The 18,503-nt window shown below is 36.6% G+C and overlaps 1 protein-coding gene across 1 annotated transcript in view; it reads right to left on the minus strand.

The window, feature by feature from the left end:
• Nucleotides 1-16,466, minus strand: part of COL9A1 (collagen type IX alpha 1 chain) — a 90,059-nt gene extending 73,593 nt beyond the window's left edge. The window contains exons 1-5 of the mRNA XM_039245801.1: nucleotides 16,453-16,466; nucleotides 15,842-15,915; nucleotides 14,595-14,672; nucleotides 14,325-14,457; nucleotides 7,895-8,291 (exon numbers count right to left, since the gene is read on the minus strand). Of these exons, the coding sequence (XP_039101732.1) occupies nucleotides 7,895-8,291; nucleotides 14,325-14,457; nucleotides 14,595-14,672; nucleotides 15,842-15,915; nucleotides 16,453-16,466 (696 nt within the window). The remainder of the gene's footprint in view (nucleotides 1-7,894; nucleotides 8,292-14,324; nucleotides 14,458-14,594; nucleotides 14,673-15,841; nucleotides 15,916-16,452) is intronic.
• Nucleotides 16,467-18,503: the final 2,037 nt, after the last annotated feature.

An 18,503-nucleotide genomic window follows, 5' to 3' on the forward strand; every position in this document is an offset into this window, starting at 1 on the left:
TAAATTGGTACACCTATTTAAATATGCAAGATGCAATTGTGGCACAGGATAATAGGGGAATGAACTATAATTCATCTGTGAATACAGGCTGCGTTGTTCAGAGTGCCACATAGATCAGAGGTTTCTGAACACATCTGTGCAGCCACATAAACACCACCACACACTAATAACCATCTATACAACAACCATTTTTTGGCATGCAATATGAATTCCAATTTGCATGTTAATTATTTTGAAGGAAGATTGGCAGAGTTCCTTACTAAAAGTCACTTTCATTACACATCTAAAATGCTGATTTCCACACATTTCTCATTTCCATACCTGGAATCACTCTTGTCTTTGAATATCCACTGACAAAGTATATGTGACGAATATTTTAATTTAGTTTTTCAGTCAACATTTTTGAAGTCCTAATATAAGCCATGCACTAGGGAAACATTCTAGGGAAAACTAAAGATATTCTTCTCTCTCTAATGAGTTTACAGTTTTTAAGACTTGAGAAAAATATAAGTTGAGAAATAAGAGGGGCGTTTTTTTTTTTTAATCCGTTGAGCAGAATATAAGTGCCCTACTGTAATTCATCCTTCTCAGCATAAAATGTTTATGAGTAGTGTCCAGCAGACAACATGTTAAAACAAGGAATTTGGGGGGCACCTGGCTGGCTCATTCTGTTAAGTATCCAAATATGGCTTAGGCCATCATCTCATGGTTCATGGGTTCGAGCCCCACATCAGGCTCTGTGCCGACAGCTTGGAGCCTGGAGCCTGCCTCTGATTCTGTGTCTGCCTTTCTCTCTGCTCCTCATCAACTTGTGTCCTCCTCTCTCCTTCTGTCTCTCACTCTCTCCTTCTCTCTCTGAAAAATAAATAAACGTTGAAAAACTTAGAAACAAAACACAAAACAAAAAAAAACACAAGGAATTTTGGCCCCAACTCTCTATTCTTTTAATAGTGCTAGTGATTTCTACTTATTTTCCTAGATTGTTGAGAAAGATTACTAAGATATATAAGGTCTTCATAAAAATTAAGCAAAAACTAATAGCAGACAACTATCTTTTCCTCTTGAGAGAATTCTAATGACAAACTATAGAACTTGATTCAAAATTAATGAAAATGGCACAAGGTTTGATTTTTTACATACTGAATTGTGATTAAATTTTACAAGTATAAAATACCTAGAAACTAGCTCTTCAAAGATAAAGTTTTTTTAACAGGAGGAATATTTCATTGAGTTTTTGTCTACTCAGTAGCAACAAAGAATTAAAGAAATACTTGACTTATGAGTTCTCATTTTTCTTTTCAGTTTATGACAAAATGTTCGTTCCTACCATCATAAGGGACCTCCTCCAAGTGAAGCTTCCTACTTGCTAAGCAGGAGGTTCTGAGTTGCCTCGAAATCAGAAATTTCCCCAACTGTCTGTAGACTAGGCCATGCAGTTCCAGACACAGTGCTATGGAATTGTCACTAAATATGAGTAGGTGACAGTCATTTGAATCACACCAACGGCAAAGGCAGAACAGTGAAAGGAAAGAGCAGTAAACATAGAGTTAGCACACCTGGCATGCAGTAATCTATTCATCTTTTAATCCAACATATCTTTATATAACACATTCATGTGCTTTGAGATAGTTACTGCCTTCTCTCAGTCTCATCCCAGCCACATTGGTCTCCATGCTCTCCTCAAACAACACACAACACCAACATCTGTCCCTTTCCACTCCCTATTCTCTTTCCAGAACCCTCCTCCTTCAGAGAGCCACATGCTCTCTGTTAAGATATTCTTTTCTCAATGAGACCTTTTCCCTAGGCATCCAATTTCCTGCTTCCTTTGTGTCCACAGTATTTATGAACGCTGGGCGTGCTATACATTTACTCATTTATCCCCTTGTGTCTATCTCCCCTCCCCTAAATTAATGTAAAGTCCATTGGATCTTTAATTTCTGTCTATAACTTAAGAGATGTTTAATAAATAGTTACCAAATGTTAATTAATGAATATAAAGATGAATAAGAAGTATAGTGAATTAAGAATTGATAGTATTTGTCTTCTCATTTGTTTATGGCTTGGGGGCAAACCCTTCCCCCTGTCTGGGTTTCAATTTCTTCATGTGTAAATTCAGAGGTTTGGAGTAGATACAATCAAAGTTTCCTCCAGCTTGGAAAGTCCATGATTCTATTGACACTACATTGTAACCAAAGAAACCAAACACAGATATTAACACAAAGAGAAGGGAAAATGTCATTGAATTAATCTCTTGCCTTACAACCACCCAGTCTACATAACAATGATTTCTTCATGATCTTAGCCCACACACATTTTAATAGAAACAGACAAACTAACAGCACTGACTTTTTAAAAACTGCAACAGTATGGGCATAGCTGAGGCCAATAAAAAATTTTAGTGTTTTCAATTTTCCATTAAAAACAAGTTTGATCATCATTTCGTTTCTATTCTAGTGCTAGTTATCCATAGTCCCCTCCTCCAATTATGGCTCCTCCTATGTTAGCAGATTTTTTTTTCTGTGTGCTTCTCATTTCATCGCCACCTAGTGGAAAATCCAGCTGATATTGTTAATACAGTTTGTAATGTGGCAGTTTTTATCTCCAAAACATTGTCTTCAGAGTCAGTACTCAAAAGTATTCAAATCAAACCACACCAAAGTGTTATAAAAAGTATCTCCTATGGATCTGTATACTTAACATAACCATTTCTTTTGTGTTTATTTCATACTTAACAAGTGAAAGAGTATTTGTAAAAGATATACTTGTCGAAAATAACTTAAACAAACTTAATAGTTTAGATGTATATAGTCAAACTATGCATCTCTTAAATCACTGAAAACATAACTTTCCTACAATATTTCTTAAACACCAAAAATAATATTAACCCCAACCTCATAGTTGATTTTCCCATATTATCATTTATGAACCTTTCATTGTTTCTGCACATGGAGGTTATTCGGATCTAATTGTATAGAGTAGAATAAAGGACAAATAGTTCCTCTGTCACTGGGTCTGCCAGTTCTTTCTCTTTGCTCTGATCTTTTCTCTGATTTTAACAAAAACAACATAGAGCAGCACTTTCGAAATGTATTTTGAAAAGCATCATACCTTCTCATGAATTTTCTCTTCGGTTTATTTTGAATATGCATAGATAAAAAGAAGAAGGTTTTGAATCATGTATTTGTAAAACCGCACAAACTTGTATCCTTCCTTAAGCCCAAACCCCTAGTGTACATCCCTGAAAAGGGAAAAAGGCTAACTTTGTTTTCTAATAGAGCTGTACCAAATAACTCTCCTAGGCAATCATACTGACAACAAACAATAAAGAACCTGTCATAAAATAACGTGTTTTTATGGTAAGCTGCCAGGAAACTGAGCTTTGCAGTGGGATAAATGGCACCATCCTAAAATATGGGCACAAAGGAGAATAGGAAATATGGGATTTATTGCTTTAAAATCAAACTAACAATGTATTACAGCAGTGCACTGGGAAAAAATATAAAATGCTCTGAGTCCACTAAATAACCATGAATGATGAGAAGGTGTTTGAGCTGTAGATCACGTGAGCAGCTATATTGCAAGTTTTATGAAAACCTCTTGAAATTGGTTTCCTTTTCCAATTTAGAAAAGGGAAAGAGGCACAAGATCAGACAGATAGGGGAAAATCACAAGCAAGTACAATATAAATGAGTCTTTTAGCATTAATGCTCCATCAAATGTTGTTTCCAATTGCATTTTTTTATTATGCAGTTCCTAAGGCTACCTTTTGACATCTGTTAATACGTTTACAAGGGATGTTTGCTTTTGATTTATTTACTAAATAAAAGCCAGTGTTGATCCTGAAAAAGGTATTCAATTAATCTAGAGTTTCAAACATTAGAGTGCATCTAATTTCATGAAGAAAAATTGAAAAATACACTGTTCCTAATTGTTTTTATGTTATTGGTACATTTCATTTTAATATAAAATTTCTCATTCATCAATAATGAATATTTCCTGTCTCCAGATGGATACAAAGTTCCCCTATCAGTATACTTCAACCACCCAGAATATATGGGTACTATTATTCATCACTCTCTAAGTCTTCTGAGAGACCTATGGTCCCTGTTGATCTGCAGTAATGGCCAGCAACTTCATTTTTCAGTCAAACTGGTGAGAAGTCAAAACATAAAACAAAACAAAACCCAAGGGCTTAAGGACAAGTTGTGGACACTTGGGCTTTGTCTAGGGCATTATATGAGTATTTGACTATTCTTAGCCTTAAAATGTAAGCAGCAGTATGGGAAGACTAATAAAATTTTAAAAGGGAAGAATTGATCAACGTGGAAATTCCCAGATGAGAGCCTAGAACACTGGACTCTATCTTCCTCTGGATAATACTTAATTCATCCCCAGGGCTGCTCTAGACATCACTGCATACAGTAAACATGCTTGACCTCTACTCTCATGCCTCTAATCTAAGTATGGAGCTTTTTCCCTGTGCCTCCATTCACTGCCATGGTCCTTATCATATCCTGAATTGTCATTGTTTACTCATCTCAACCCATCATCCTCAAGACTCTGAACTGAAGAAGACAAGGTCGGTGATTTATTTAACTTTGTATAGCCAGTCTATAGGCACATGATGAAAGATTACTAAATTAATAAACAAATACATGTCTGAGGACATGTTTTATACTGTATAATCCCCCTTCTTTAAGAAATAAAACACTTACTCTGTTTGTACTGCAAAGTAAATTCTGAAAAATCTATGCAAATCACAAATGCTTTCTAAGAGGAAAGTGAGGAAATGCTTTAGAAGGAAAGATATACGATTATACATATTTTTTTCTTTTCTCAAAAGAAAGTTAGTTGGCACAGCAGAAAATAGGTAGATTATATTTTGTGCCTAACATGGTTTCTTACAAGTCAGGAAGCCCACTTGAGGTCACATCTTCAACTGAGAAATGGAGATAATTCTATCTGTGCTTGCTATCTTATAAAATTGTTGCAAGGATAAAATAGGTTAGTGGGAATGAAAGTATTTTGGAAACTTTAAATTGGCATATTAAGGTATAAGAGTGCTTAAAAAGTATAAATGTGCTTTTCTTACATAGAATTTTCTATTTCTTTGTCTAATATAGAGTAAAAATTGAGGAATACATTTTGGTGACAAGTTTGAGTTTGAACATTGTCACTGTCAGTCCTTGGATGTAAGTAGGATTTTTTTTTTTTTTGGCCTATAACTCTGACTTTTTTTAGTTATTATTACTACCACCACTACTCAATCACCAAATATGAAACTTTAATGAAGCTTTAGGTTCAAGTCCTTTTTGTCTTTCCTTGTGGGAGAGTCAGAATTCAGTATAAAGGAAAAAAATTATCCATGCCTGTTTCAATTACTTTTAACATTGGTTACAGTGTACTGACTTTGAAAAGCTCCTTGGTGGACCAGAAGCAAAATATAATACCAGATGCCAGGTTCTTTGTTGCGTGCCTGGACATGGCAGAATAAAATAGAGGATGACTGGTCCTAACTGGTCTCCACTGTGATATGAGACTAGACCTGGCTGAAAAGCTACAATCAGCTATAACATTATTGGCTGAAGTATAATGTATTGGAGTAAGATTGAGACTTTATCACTCTGGCAATCAAAGAGTTTAATAATATACCGGCATCCAGAATTATAATGATTTGAAATGTTTTTCAAGTGATGGGTCAAATGGGTGATAGGCATTGAGGAGGGCACTGGTTGTGATGAACATTGGGTGTTATATGTAAGTGATGAATCACTAAATTCTACACCTGAAACTAATATTACACAGTTTTTTAACTAACTAGAATTTAAATCAGAACTTGAGACTACAAAAACAAATGAAATGTAACTCAAGGCCAGTGAATAATCAATTTTGCAAGCACTTGATTGATGTTCATTAGAGTAAAGAAGCACCTTAAGCTCTCCCCACCCTTACCCATGGCCCAAAAATGACATAGGTGTTGCAGAAGTTTGGTTTTGCCTGCAAAGTTATCCCAGTCTCCTACCACTGCAATAATCTTGCTTCACAAAATTTCAAGATGGCACAATAGTGGTCCCGTTGGCTTTTTAACCCAGCCACTTGAGGTGTGATAACTCATTAGTTGAAGAAATACTTTCTCAAGTGTCTACAAGTCAGAGCAATAATGTGGCAGTTACAAATTGCTTCCTGTCCATCACAGAATATAGAAATTTCACACTACCCTTCACACTAATCACAATTCTTCTCTTGAAAATAAGCTATTTGAACAATTCCATTACTGAGTGCCTGATAACCTTTTTTTCTTTGGAGAAGTACACAGAAACAATTCAGAATCACTGCTTCACCCCTGCTACATGCCATAATATGAGTTTTGTGACTAGAATTTAACAACTCTGAGAGAGAGAGAGAGAGAGAGGAGAAAGAGAGAGAGAGAATGTTGGCATCAACAGTTTATTTATTGAGCTCTAAATTTTTAGTTCCCCTCTGCAGAGAACACTTATCATCTAAGATATATTTTTTAAATTCCTCTAATAATATCATAAAATATCCTTTTAAAGGATAGTTTGATAAAAGTTTAATAATTCAAAATGATAGAACTGTATTGTATTAGTTGGCATAATTATTCTGTCATTATATAATTCTTTGCCTTTATATCCATGAAACTCTACAGTAAAACCATGAATAGAGCTCTAAAATCCTTTACTTTTATAACATGTGATGCAAAACTTACTGAGTAAATATTGTACCATCTATTTGCTTTTCTTGTTGATCAGACACCATATGGCTTCCTAAACTTATCTCTCATACCCCGCAATTAGTATCTCCCAACCCACTTCCCCTCATCTCTCTCTCTCTCTCTCTCTCTCTTTTTCTCTCTCTCTCTCACACACACACACATTTACACGTACACATTTCATCCAAACCAGACCTTTGAATGAGCCCACTCACTCTCCACTTCCCTTTCATGTGATGCTCTTTCCCTCAGCGAAATACATTCTTGCCAGTTCATATCCTTCCATTTCAAGGTTCATTGTGTTCAAGAAGCACAAAATTCTTGGGGCTCCTTGGTGGCTCAGTCAGTTAAGTGTCTGACTCTTAGTTTCAGCTCAGGTCATGATCTCACGGTTTTGTGAATTCAAGCCCAATGCTAGTCTCCATGCTGATGGTCTCGAGCCTGCTTGGGATTCTCTGTCTCCCTTTCTCTCTGCCTCTCCCCCCACTTGTGCTGTCTCTGTCTCTCAAAATAAATATATAAACCTGAAAAAAAAAAAAGCGCAGAATTCTTGACTGAATCCACCATTCATCTTAACCTGACTTTGAATATTCTCATTAGTTGTTTATATATATAGTGTACCACACCAGTATTGGCTCCTCTTACTTTGCTTCTGAAGGATTCTGGGAGCTCCAGGGGAGCATGTCACATCTTCCAAGTAGACTTGAAGCTCCTCAAGACCAGGAATCTTTACTTTCTCTGATTCCCCATTCCATTTGGTACATGCTGTGGTCAAAACAGGCACTAAAGGCTTTTAGAGTAAGTGCTTGAATGAATTTTAAAAATGAATAGCGGGTCGCCTGGGTGGCTCAGCCAGTAAGTATCAGACTCTTGATTTCGGCTCAAGTCAAGATCTCACAGCTCATGATATCAAGTCCCGAGTCAGACACCACATTGACAGCCCGAAGCCTACTTGGGATTCTCTCTCTACCACTCTCTCTCTGACCCTTCCCTGCTCACACTTTCTCTCTCTCCCTATCTCAAAACTAAATAAACTATTAAAAAAAAAAGTAATTGTTTTTTGCTTAAGACATTCAAATGATTAGCAAAGATACCTGAAGTATTAATTTTTAGCAACCTAGTTTTGTTTTAATCTACCATAGTGTATAATTTTATACTTACCGGAACAGAAACTTGAGGATTATCCACAAGTTTTCCCAGCACAGCAAAACCATTGACATCAATTTGGCCTCTTGGCTTTATAGGTAAGGATTCAATCCTGTTGCAATCAACAAAAAGAGTAGCACTACTCCTTTCCACACCAATCATGATCTTATGCCAGTGAGAATCAAACAAGGAAGGCAAATTTGAAAAGGTTGCAGTTTGGAGACTTCCATCTAGTCCCTTGTATGAAAATGCAACAGATTTGGTTTGGCCATTAATCTTCACACCAACTTGCTCCTTTCCTGAGGAATCCTGAATCTGCCAAATGCTCCAGTTCTTTTCAAGTGTGCTTCCAGTCATCCGGAAAGTAGTTAAAAAGGAGTATTCTTCAGGCAGACCACTGGGATATAAATGCCTGAGTAAAATTTTAAAACAGTAAATAAAACTCTTGTTTTCTGTACCCATGCATAATACCATATTCTCTTATTATGCTATTTTAGATTCTAGACCTACAGAAAGGCTACAGTGTGAAAAACTATGTACCATTTGTTCTTTCATGACTGTCCATAACGACCTTCAAAGAAGTTCAGCTACTCATGTACATTAATGCTCCATCCTAAAATACACATTAGAAAAAACAAACCCTTCCTCATAGCTAAGGAAGGTTCCAATGCCACATACCCCCAACAATATCACTATTTATGCTACCTAAAGAGTTCCTGTTCAGCAATTCCATCTCAGCCAAAAAACATATTCTTAAAAGATTCCTGGCAGCTGTCTTCCACAAATTAAAGAAGAGATCGTTTGAAATCTAAACAGCTCTACTAGTTAATAGAACCATTTCATTAAAGCAGCTTTTAAATTTTTTATTTTAATGTAGCATGTTGTGAGGATTATTTATTTCCATAATTACTTCCATACGTCCCCTCCACAATCATATCCTAGACCTACATATGCATTTTGAGAATCAGTAACTCTGCAGACTTGAGAAGTTCCTTCACACTGAGCACATTCGTCTTTTTCCAGGGAGTTCAAAGCGTAGCATTAAAGTAGCAGCTGGTTGCTTGTCACTGTATGTATGACAAGGGAAAAGTGGCCAGTTGTTAATTCTCTACTCCAGCCCAGTTGTACTACAGTCTGACAACTAAGTCTGTATTATTTCTCCTTTTATTGCTTTTTTAAATGTTTATTTATTTTTGATAGAATGCGTGAGGGAGGAGGGGCAGAGAGAGAGGGAGACACAGAACCTGAAGCAGCCTCCAGGCTCTGAGCTGTCAGCACAGCTCCCCACACAGGGCTCTAACTCATGGACCATGAGATCATGACCTGAGCTGAAATCAGATGCTTAACTGACTGAGCCACCCAGGTGCCCCTGCTCCTTATTTTATTGCTTTAAATGGCAACTTAAGACTGTCAGTATCCCTAAGGCATCTCCAGTCTATGTGGAAACTGTGATCTGGAGCAGCAGTAACTACCTGGATCATCTTTTGTTGAAGCCAAGCTGCTAAAAATGGAAGACTGAGATTTTTAAAAATCAAAACATATTAAATGTAAGCATCATATCTCACAAGACTGAAGGTTATATTTTTCTTTTTGTTTGTTTGTTTATTTATTTATCTTGAGAGAGATAGAGACAATGTGAGCAGGGATGGGGTAGTTAGAGAGAGAGAGAGAGAGAGAGAGATTCCCTAGCAGGTTCCATACTGTCAGCATAGAGTCTAATATGGGGCTTGAACTCACAAAACTGTGAGATCATGACCTGAGCTAAAACCAAGAGTCAGACACTTAACCAACTGAGCCACCCAGGCCGTCCCTAAGGTTATATTTTTCTACCTTTCTCCTCAGTATAGAAAAATTCCTAAGTAAGGAAGGAATGCTAGGAAAACTAGATGCCGTTAATTTTATTTGGTAAATAATAAGATTTAACATTTCTGAGAAGAGTTATGGACAGGACTCAATGTCCCAAATCACCTTCCTTCAGATCAGACTCCTGTTAAATAGCCCTCTCTTGTGAAAAGTAAAAAAGAGAAAGGCAAGAAGAAACATCTAAGTAGATGTTGATTTAATATTGCCAGTTGCATTAAAATATGTTGTTGGGGTCAAGAATTTCTAAACCAAAAATTTCTTCAGTTGCAAAAATGTTTAGAAATAGGTAAAATACTCAACTTGCTAAGATTTTCTGTCTTTAACTATAAAACTTTATCATCCCTTACAATAGCATAAACAAACTTATAACTCTTTACTACATATATTTTTGCACACCTTCAATAAAATGGGTCAACTATATAAAATTTCATTGCTTTTAAAAAATCTAGTTTTATAAAAATAACAAAAATATGAAGCTTTTCATCTGAATATCCTTTAGCATCCAAATACTTCTTTTAATCATTATGTTCTAAAATTACTTCAATTTTTATTTATAATACTGGGTGAATTCTTTGTTAATACACATTCTTAAATGATCACTAGTGATATGTATTATACTTATTGCAAAGTTTTCAATTTATTAAACGTTTGCCAAGTATACAGGTTTTAACACATACATTTAAAATGATTCAGTTTGGAGCTAAAGAAGAAAATGTGTGCAAGAACAATATGCCTAGAATGAACATGTCTACCATATCTATTTTGATATTTACTTTTCATATAGATTTTGTTTGATATATTTCCTTTCACTATAAATTTTTCAGAATATACATATTGCAGACTAACTTCTAGAGAAGAGGCTGAAGTTCACTGATGACAGTATAATATGTTGCCTACTGTATAATTAGAAAACCCCACAGAAGTTCATACATTTCATTTAACTGACCTCAGTTAATTTGGAGTTAGGAGATAAGTTTTAGAGTTTTATTCAGTGGTGAAATTTGACAAGTGTCCATTTAAATTATGAATATGTTATTTTCATATTCTTTCCACTTAATGATCTGAATTTAACCAGATGCTTAAAGAATTTATTTTTCTTTTTTGTCCAATATAGTTATTGTTGAGGTATGAGGCTTTCACAGAAGGAAGATAAATCTTAATATTTTGTCCTCTTCTCAAGGTAAGGCATTCTTTTTCTAGATTTTTGTAAACTTATTTTACCAATGTATTTGTTTACAGAGGTACCAAACAAGGCTATAGAATTTCATCAGTCTCTAGATAAAACAAGTCTATTTTGCTTTGGCTCCACAAGTTGCAGTAATTTGTTTAAGTGATTTTTTTGCAAAGATACCATGAGGTTGACTGAGGGATCTCTCCCAACTTATGCTTTGTCTCATCTTTCCTGCTTAATGAGGAAAGAGATTATGTTGAAGATAGACTAGAGCATGATGTCCCCATTTACCCCCGACTTGGTTATGTAATGCCAAAAACATTTTTAAAAAATGACTTTGTGACTAAGGTTGCGAGAAGAACAATTCATTTATAGACATATTGTTAAATCAAAGGTATCCATCGGCTCTCTTTCTTCATATACATGAAGATAATATATATGTGTGTGTTCATGTAAGTATACAAGTATAATCAAGATTGTCATGTTAATCTTTGAAACTTAGGCTAATACAGAATGTCAATATGGTAAGAAGAGAAAATTCCTTTCATTGTTAAAGTAATAAAAATATATACATATTTGTGTATACTTAAGACCCTTTAAAATCCTCACATGTCTGATTTATATAGCAGTCAGTACCATTGTCTTTTTGAACACCTGAGATTCTGTTCTTGCAAATATGCTATGCACATCGATAAATAAACTTGACAGCATACACAATGTGGAAGAAGCTGGATCTATAAATGATTTATTTCATTATGTTATGATCTGCACAGAGTACCTTAAAAAGAAGAACTGTAAGGGTTTAAATAAAATATAAGAAGGCTTTAGACCTTGAAACGGTTATTTATGACTTTAACCCAAATAAGAATTGTATTTGTTAGGGTAAACAAACACAAAATGTTTGTAAGTTTGAGTTGAGAATATGATACTATTATGTCTAAAAGAATAAAAAGTAGCAAAAAAATTATGTCTCATAATCTTCAAAAAAATTGAAAAGATAAAGGTAAATTGTGACTCCATCACATCAGCTTTATATGTCATACTCTTATTCCCCTCCTATAAAAATTCTGTTAAGGTTTTCTTTTCATTCCCTCAGAACCTATATTCTTCAGCATAGAAATTTCTTTTAAACCAAGACCGTCTACTCCCTGCCTGGTCTGAGAGCAATTCCAGTTCCTTCCTTTCTTGCTGTCTGGTTTTTGAATGAGTAGGACTAGGAGGGCAGCTTGAAAAGAAAGAATCCACTAAAGAGAAAAGGTTCCCATATGCACACATTCTCTCCCGGTGCTCTCCACTAGTTAGAATAAATACTCAACTAATACCACTGTGTGCCAGCCTCTATCCAGACCCTCTCCGTTTATTAACATTTGGCAAACCTATGACACTGTTGTTATTATTACTAATTTATGCTGAAGGGACTGAAACAGAGACAGTGCAAGCAACTTGCCCCAAAATACGCTTTATTACCTACCTATTTGAGACTCAGCCTTCTGGCTCTCCCCTCCTTCTCTTTTTATTTCTTTCTACTTCCTGCCTAATTCTTTTTTCATCTTTTTTTAAAAATGTTTTATTTATTTCTAAGAGAGAGAGAGAGAGAGACAGTGTGAGCAAGGGAGGGTCAGAGAGAGAGGGAGATACAGACTCCGAAACAGGCTCCAGGCTCTGAGCTGGCAGTCAGCACAGAGCCCGATGCGGGGCTCGAACCCACGAACCGCGAGATCATGACCTAAGCGAAAGTCGGATGCTTAACCGACTAAGCCACCCAGGCGCCCCTCTTTTTTCATCTTTTAATAGGCTTTTCCAGTAAAACAGTTTTAGTCTTTGTGGAGGCAAGTGGTCAAGGAGATAGAGAATATGGGACATTGCTTATATCCTGTAAAAAAATATTTAGTGACAGCTCTAGACAGAGAAGAGCAACAGCAAAGATAAGCAGGAGGTGGGAGCTTATGTGGCTTCAAGTTGGTCAGTCTCTGAACTTAGAGTTAGTTAATGACAATCCAGATTGCACTTCAAATGACAGAAGAGAGAATTAGGTCAGCATCGGTTGGGCGTGGGGGATGTCTTCCATCATGTTTATTTTAATAAAGAAAGAAAAATGAATGTTTTTAAAGATGATTTAAGGACAGAACTAGCACTTCTGTACATGAAAAGAAAATATAAGCAAAAATAAAAGAATCAGTATCTGTTATCATGCCCTGTGAATAATTTTCCAACATCAATATTGAGTAGTGGTTGAAGAACCATTCTGCCTGAATGTCAAGGGTTCTAGCACCTCCCGCCCCTGGAACCTCATGTAAGTACATTAAATTTTCTGGGCTCACTTTTCTCCTTTGTAAAATGTGGATAGTAATGTCTTTACCACAGGGTTGTGATGAGGGAGAGATTTAATGTTAATCAGTAAGTTTGTAAAAAAAAGCTTATACAATGCACTATTGTCATTTTATAAAATATAGTTCATATTTAGAAAAAATAAAATATAGTTCATATGTTCAAAACATGAATTTCTATCTACAATCTGGCACTATATCAGAATATTCTAATTTGAACACAATTTTCATTATTATAAACACTTAGAGCTTTTATAATATTCTTTTACCATTCTAATTAATCATTATTTACTTTTATATCTTAATTTTTATCAAAGTCTTAGTTTTCTTGTTCAGCTATCACAGGAATCTTAATTCAATTTTTTGCAGTGCACTGAAACATACCATAATTATGATAATTACATATAAGGTATTTAGGTGATATAAAACTAAAAATCCTGCAGCTCATTCATAACAACAGCATGATTCAGCACATACGTAAACTGAAGCACCACAGTTATAAATAATTTAAAGGATAAAAAACATAGTTCTAGAGAGGGAGGTAAATGAAGTAGAGGATTTTAAAATTATTATCACTGCCATTGTGTCAGTTATCATTATTCTAGTTTTGCTTTTGTTTGATTCCTGCAAGGAACTGCAGGAGCTAATGCCTAGTAGTTGTGTGCTCAGTTTCAGCACCAGGATGCTTGAACAGCACCATTGTGAGTCTTCTAACCACTCTGTGGTTCCTCGTTAAATTTATGCTTAACCTCTGGCACTTTTCACAGAGGGTCCTTTCAACCAAAACCAGACAAATTATACAAAAAACAGAGAGCAAAATAGTAAGAACATGTCTTGAATCAATGTATAATGGTCTCAGTGATTTTTTTTTTCTCCCTGGAATGAAAAGTAAATTACATACTGAAAAGATGAAGAGCATTCATATATTTAGACACTAAAGATAGATAGGTAAATAAATTTTCATCCTTAAATAAAATCGTGATCTAAGAAGCATTGAGCATGAGAAGATTCTCTAACAGCGGGCAGCTTTTCACTTTTAAAAATGCATTTTAGGCAGATAACTAGATAAAATATTTTTATATACCTTGTTGGAATCCTGAAGTCTACATTATTTCCCAATTTGTAAGCAACTTGTAATGCTGTTGATCCCACTACCCTCTGAATAGCTCTCCGAGATGCTGCTTTATCTATCTGGAACTGAGAAATCAAGTCAAACCCTACAGAAAGGGAACACAAAATAAAAAGTCTAAAATGAGATTGGTTATATTCCTTTTCACAACCTTCCCAAATAAAAGAATGTATCAGGTAGGTTTATAGAAAGCATGCATTTTCAATATGATATATGGCTTCTTACCTGGTAAATCATCTTGGCCAATCCTAACCTTTGGACAGAGTTCGTCTCCACCATTAGAGTCTGAATTAACAGGGAACCCTACAAAAGAGAGAGCATGTCATCTTACCCTATCCCCTATAGATTGATAACAATAAGAACTGATTTAAGAAAAAATAGTATACCAAACAGCTTGCTTATAGAGTATTTGGCTTTAACTCTTTGTCTCTATGATTATAATTCTTTCATCTTCAACTCATCCTGGAAGGGAAGCAAGGTACAAAGTTGTTTTAATAATCTGTGCTGGGAAAATATTCGTTTGGGGGAAGTTAGGAATTTGTTCCTTTTGGAACCAGAGCAGCACAGTGTTCTGAATGGCACAGTGTCAGATGCCTGTTTGGAAAACTTCTGATGGTTTGGGCTAGAAAATATTCATTAAACACCACAAATTTTAGAATTTCTAAGAGAATCCAGAGGCAGCCTTGAGCCAGTTCATTGGGACCTATGGAGAGTGGAGTTAAGATTCTTTGTTAAATAGGAGTTTGGGTTGGAGACTTGGGATTCACTAATCCAAAATAAAATATATAGAATGCTTTTAATTTTACAGATTCATTCCAAAGATCAAAAAAGGGTCCAAACTAGGCTATTGTTAGCATCTGAAAATGGGGAAGAGTAATGAGAAGAAGAAAAGAATCATGAAAATGATTAAACCCTTAATTCAATGAGAAATCCTAGAATTAAATTGGATGCTCCATACGCAGGTAGAAGGTTGCAGGGAGAAAGTTTAAGAAGGCTTCTTGTGACTGTCTAACCCCAGCACCCTAATGAGACTCACCTAACAATGGAGACTTCCTAAACTTCAGAAAAAGCATTTTCCAGCCGCAAGTTTCGGCCCAGCCATCCCAGTACATCAAACACACTCTTTATTACCCCCTCTAACCTCAGGTCATCCATCCATCCATTCATCCATCCATCCGTCCACCCATCCAACATTACCAATCACCATGTGAACCAAGTAGGCACCGTGGAAGGCACTGGAGTACACAGATTGGCTTTCCTGCTCACTATGATTGCAGCCAGGACTTCTCCTCCATACCAAGCACTGACCACCACATAAAACCAGCCATGGAGTAAACCCATGGCTAAAGCAGGATTGAAGAGTGAGGCTGTGAAGGACCGTGGATACTTCATTCAGTCCTCCCTCAGTCAGCCCTGCCTGCTCAATTTTGTGAACAAGTGATTTTTCAAAACCCAGAAACTGCAGCCCTTACTTGGGCGACGCTTGACAGCTGCAGATGCCCACGATCCCAGGAAACTGCATACAAAGAAGAAAACTGGAATTTTCCTGAAGAGGAGAAAAGAAAGTGACTCAAACAGGAGTCCCTCTAGATGGGGACTCCTTAAATATTTTGAAATATGGTAAACATAAGTAATGTAAGTGATCAAATCTCAGTATAGTTTATTTTTTTCCATTTGACTTGAAATCTTCAGAAATTTAATAAATTCTCATGTTTCCAGCTCCTACACTAAAACAATCATGAGACTGTTGTTTTTTTCTATCTCAGTTTCTCCATAGCTATCCATCTCACTGTTTCTGCACCTATCTATATCTAGTTTTCCTCCCTCTTCACTTTAGTAGTTCTTTCTCCTTTGTCTGTCTCTCTCTCCTGTCTCTTATGCTTGTTCTTTTCTGCTTCACTCTCATCTGTCCTTCCCTGGCTCTCTCTGTCTGTATCTCTGAGTCTCTCTCACTTGCCCCTCTCCCCTCTCCCACCTCCTCTCACTTCCTCTCATTCTACCACCACAGCAGAAACACAGACCCTTGATGTCAAGGGCCCCCAACCCAGTCTCCCCACCATTCTTTCCAGTGTCAAGGTCTTACCAGAAGTTCTTCATTTTCCCAACTGTTTTTCTTTTGTGCCAACAGTCCCAGTGATGAAGGGGTTGCAGGGGGGTCAATGCTCCCCGCAAGACCCCTTCACTGTCACCCCAGGACTAATGGGTTCTGGGCCCAGCCTTGGTTTCTCCTGCCCTTGTAAGGGATTAAAGCAAAGGGAGTGAACCAGAGGCATCTGGTGACACTTTAAACCACAGCAGAGGGAAGGGGTGGGGAGAGGCAGCCCTGTAAGCCCAGGCCTAGCCAGGGGTGTGTCCCCAAAACTAACAAGGTTACACTGAAGGAGGGATTAGCAAGGGAAAGTTTGCTAAGAAGAAAAAAAAGTCAGGATGTGGAGAAACCACCAGAAGAACTCAGGCAAGCTGCTATAGAAATACAGTGGAAGCTTTTAAAACTGCTATAGGAATACAGTGAATGCTTTTAGAGGACCGAGGTAAAGAGAGAGTCATTGGAAAGCAGAGATGTGGGAACTCATGGGGGCCTTGGTTTACAGCCAATCTAGATTTGAATCCCTGTTTGTTCTGAAGTTTACTAGTTGTATGTTTGGAGGCAAGTTAATTAATGTCTGTAACTTTGTGGCCTTAGGTGAAAAATGGATTGGAAAGAGTTACCTAAAACAATTTTTTTTTTTAGAATTAAACAAGGTAACAAAGCAGAGAGTCTAATGCCTAGCTAAGGGGAACAATCATTATTCCCCATCATCATTATCATTATAGCTAACACTTCACTCACTATTTGCCCCCCCATGTTTAAAATGCTTGAAGCCTGATAACATTTAATTCCCCCAACACTAGAAACTAAAACTAAAAGTATTCCTGTTCTATAGGTAAGACAACTGAGGCACAGAAAATCAAGTAACTTGTAACCTGATCAAAATTGCATGGCTAATTAGTTACTTGGTGCATGCTAGCTCTCGGTACATCATGGCTGGAAATCTTGGTAAAATGTAACATCAAGCCCCCTAGTTTTTATTGCTTCTTAAACCCTATAATTACCAGAGGTAAGCAGAATATGCTCAGAAATAAACAACATATTATCCTATATAAACAAGCTGAGAGCATGTTTCAATATGCCTAGACCTGAAGAGAAAGGTTTTTATCAGCACCATGTCACACATACCCTTCTCTCCAGAACCTGAGTACTTGAAGAGAGAACCTCCTACCCCACCCACTTAGGATAGTCTGCTGACATCATGTCCAATCCAAAAACAGACTTTCAGGCTCAGATGATCTAATGATCTTAATAAGTTACAGTCTAGCATAAAGTAGTTTTATTTTCTTGAAGTTTCTTTAATTTTTAAATCAATTTAATTTTTAAATTGCAAAATAAATGGTGTTATTTTTTTATTTTTTGTTGCTACTTTTTAAAAAAATCCTTTCCGCTTCTTCCTTCCTCAGCTTGATGGAGAGTTTTGCCATGGTGAGCTGAGAACCAGGTGTAGTTCAACATCCACACCATTTGTTCTCCATTCCTTTTCTACTCATGGCCTATCCATTTCCCCCGCTGTCATTGGGACATCCATTTCCTCATATTGTTTGGGGCTCGCCACAGTCCCCTGTCATTTTTCCATCTATCAAAATAGTGATTCCCAAGGGCAGCTACTTTGGCTGAGTCATAGAATTATATATGGCCCTAGCCTAGCTTTTTCTTGAAAGTTGACCAGGGCTTTTTTAAATGAAGCAGTTTATTAACCCCCCAAAACCCCTGAACTTCTAATGGTAGGACTTCAGAAGAGAAAATGTACAGCTGGGTACCTCCCTCATATCACACAAAGTAGCCAGCCCTAGATCCACAGGGAAAGGGGCATTTCCCAAAGGGACGCTCTCCACTTAAGCTCTTTATTTGTACTACAGATCCTCTAATATTATTTACTGTGGGAAACAAAAGAGGTAGATTTTCCTATGTAATTAAATATTTGAGAAATTCTTTTAAGTGCTCTAAAGATCACTCCTCTGCTTTTGTCCCCTCCTCCTCCCACTTTGAAGAACCCTCTGCAGCTAGAATAAGAAGGCAAATGAAGGGGAACTTTTAATAAA

Source organism: Hyaena hyaena, unplaced genomic scaffold (genome assembly GCF_003009895.1).
Source record: "Hyaena hyaena isolate Hyena2069 unplaced genomic scaffold, ASM300989v1 scaffold_271, whole genome shotgun sequence".
Lineage (NCBI taxonomy): Eukaryota > Metazoa > Chordata > Mammalia > Carnivora > Hyaenidae > Hyaena > Hyaena hyaena.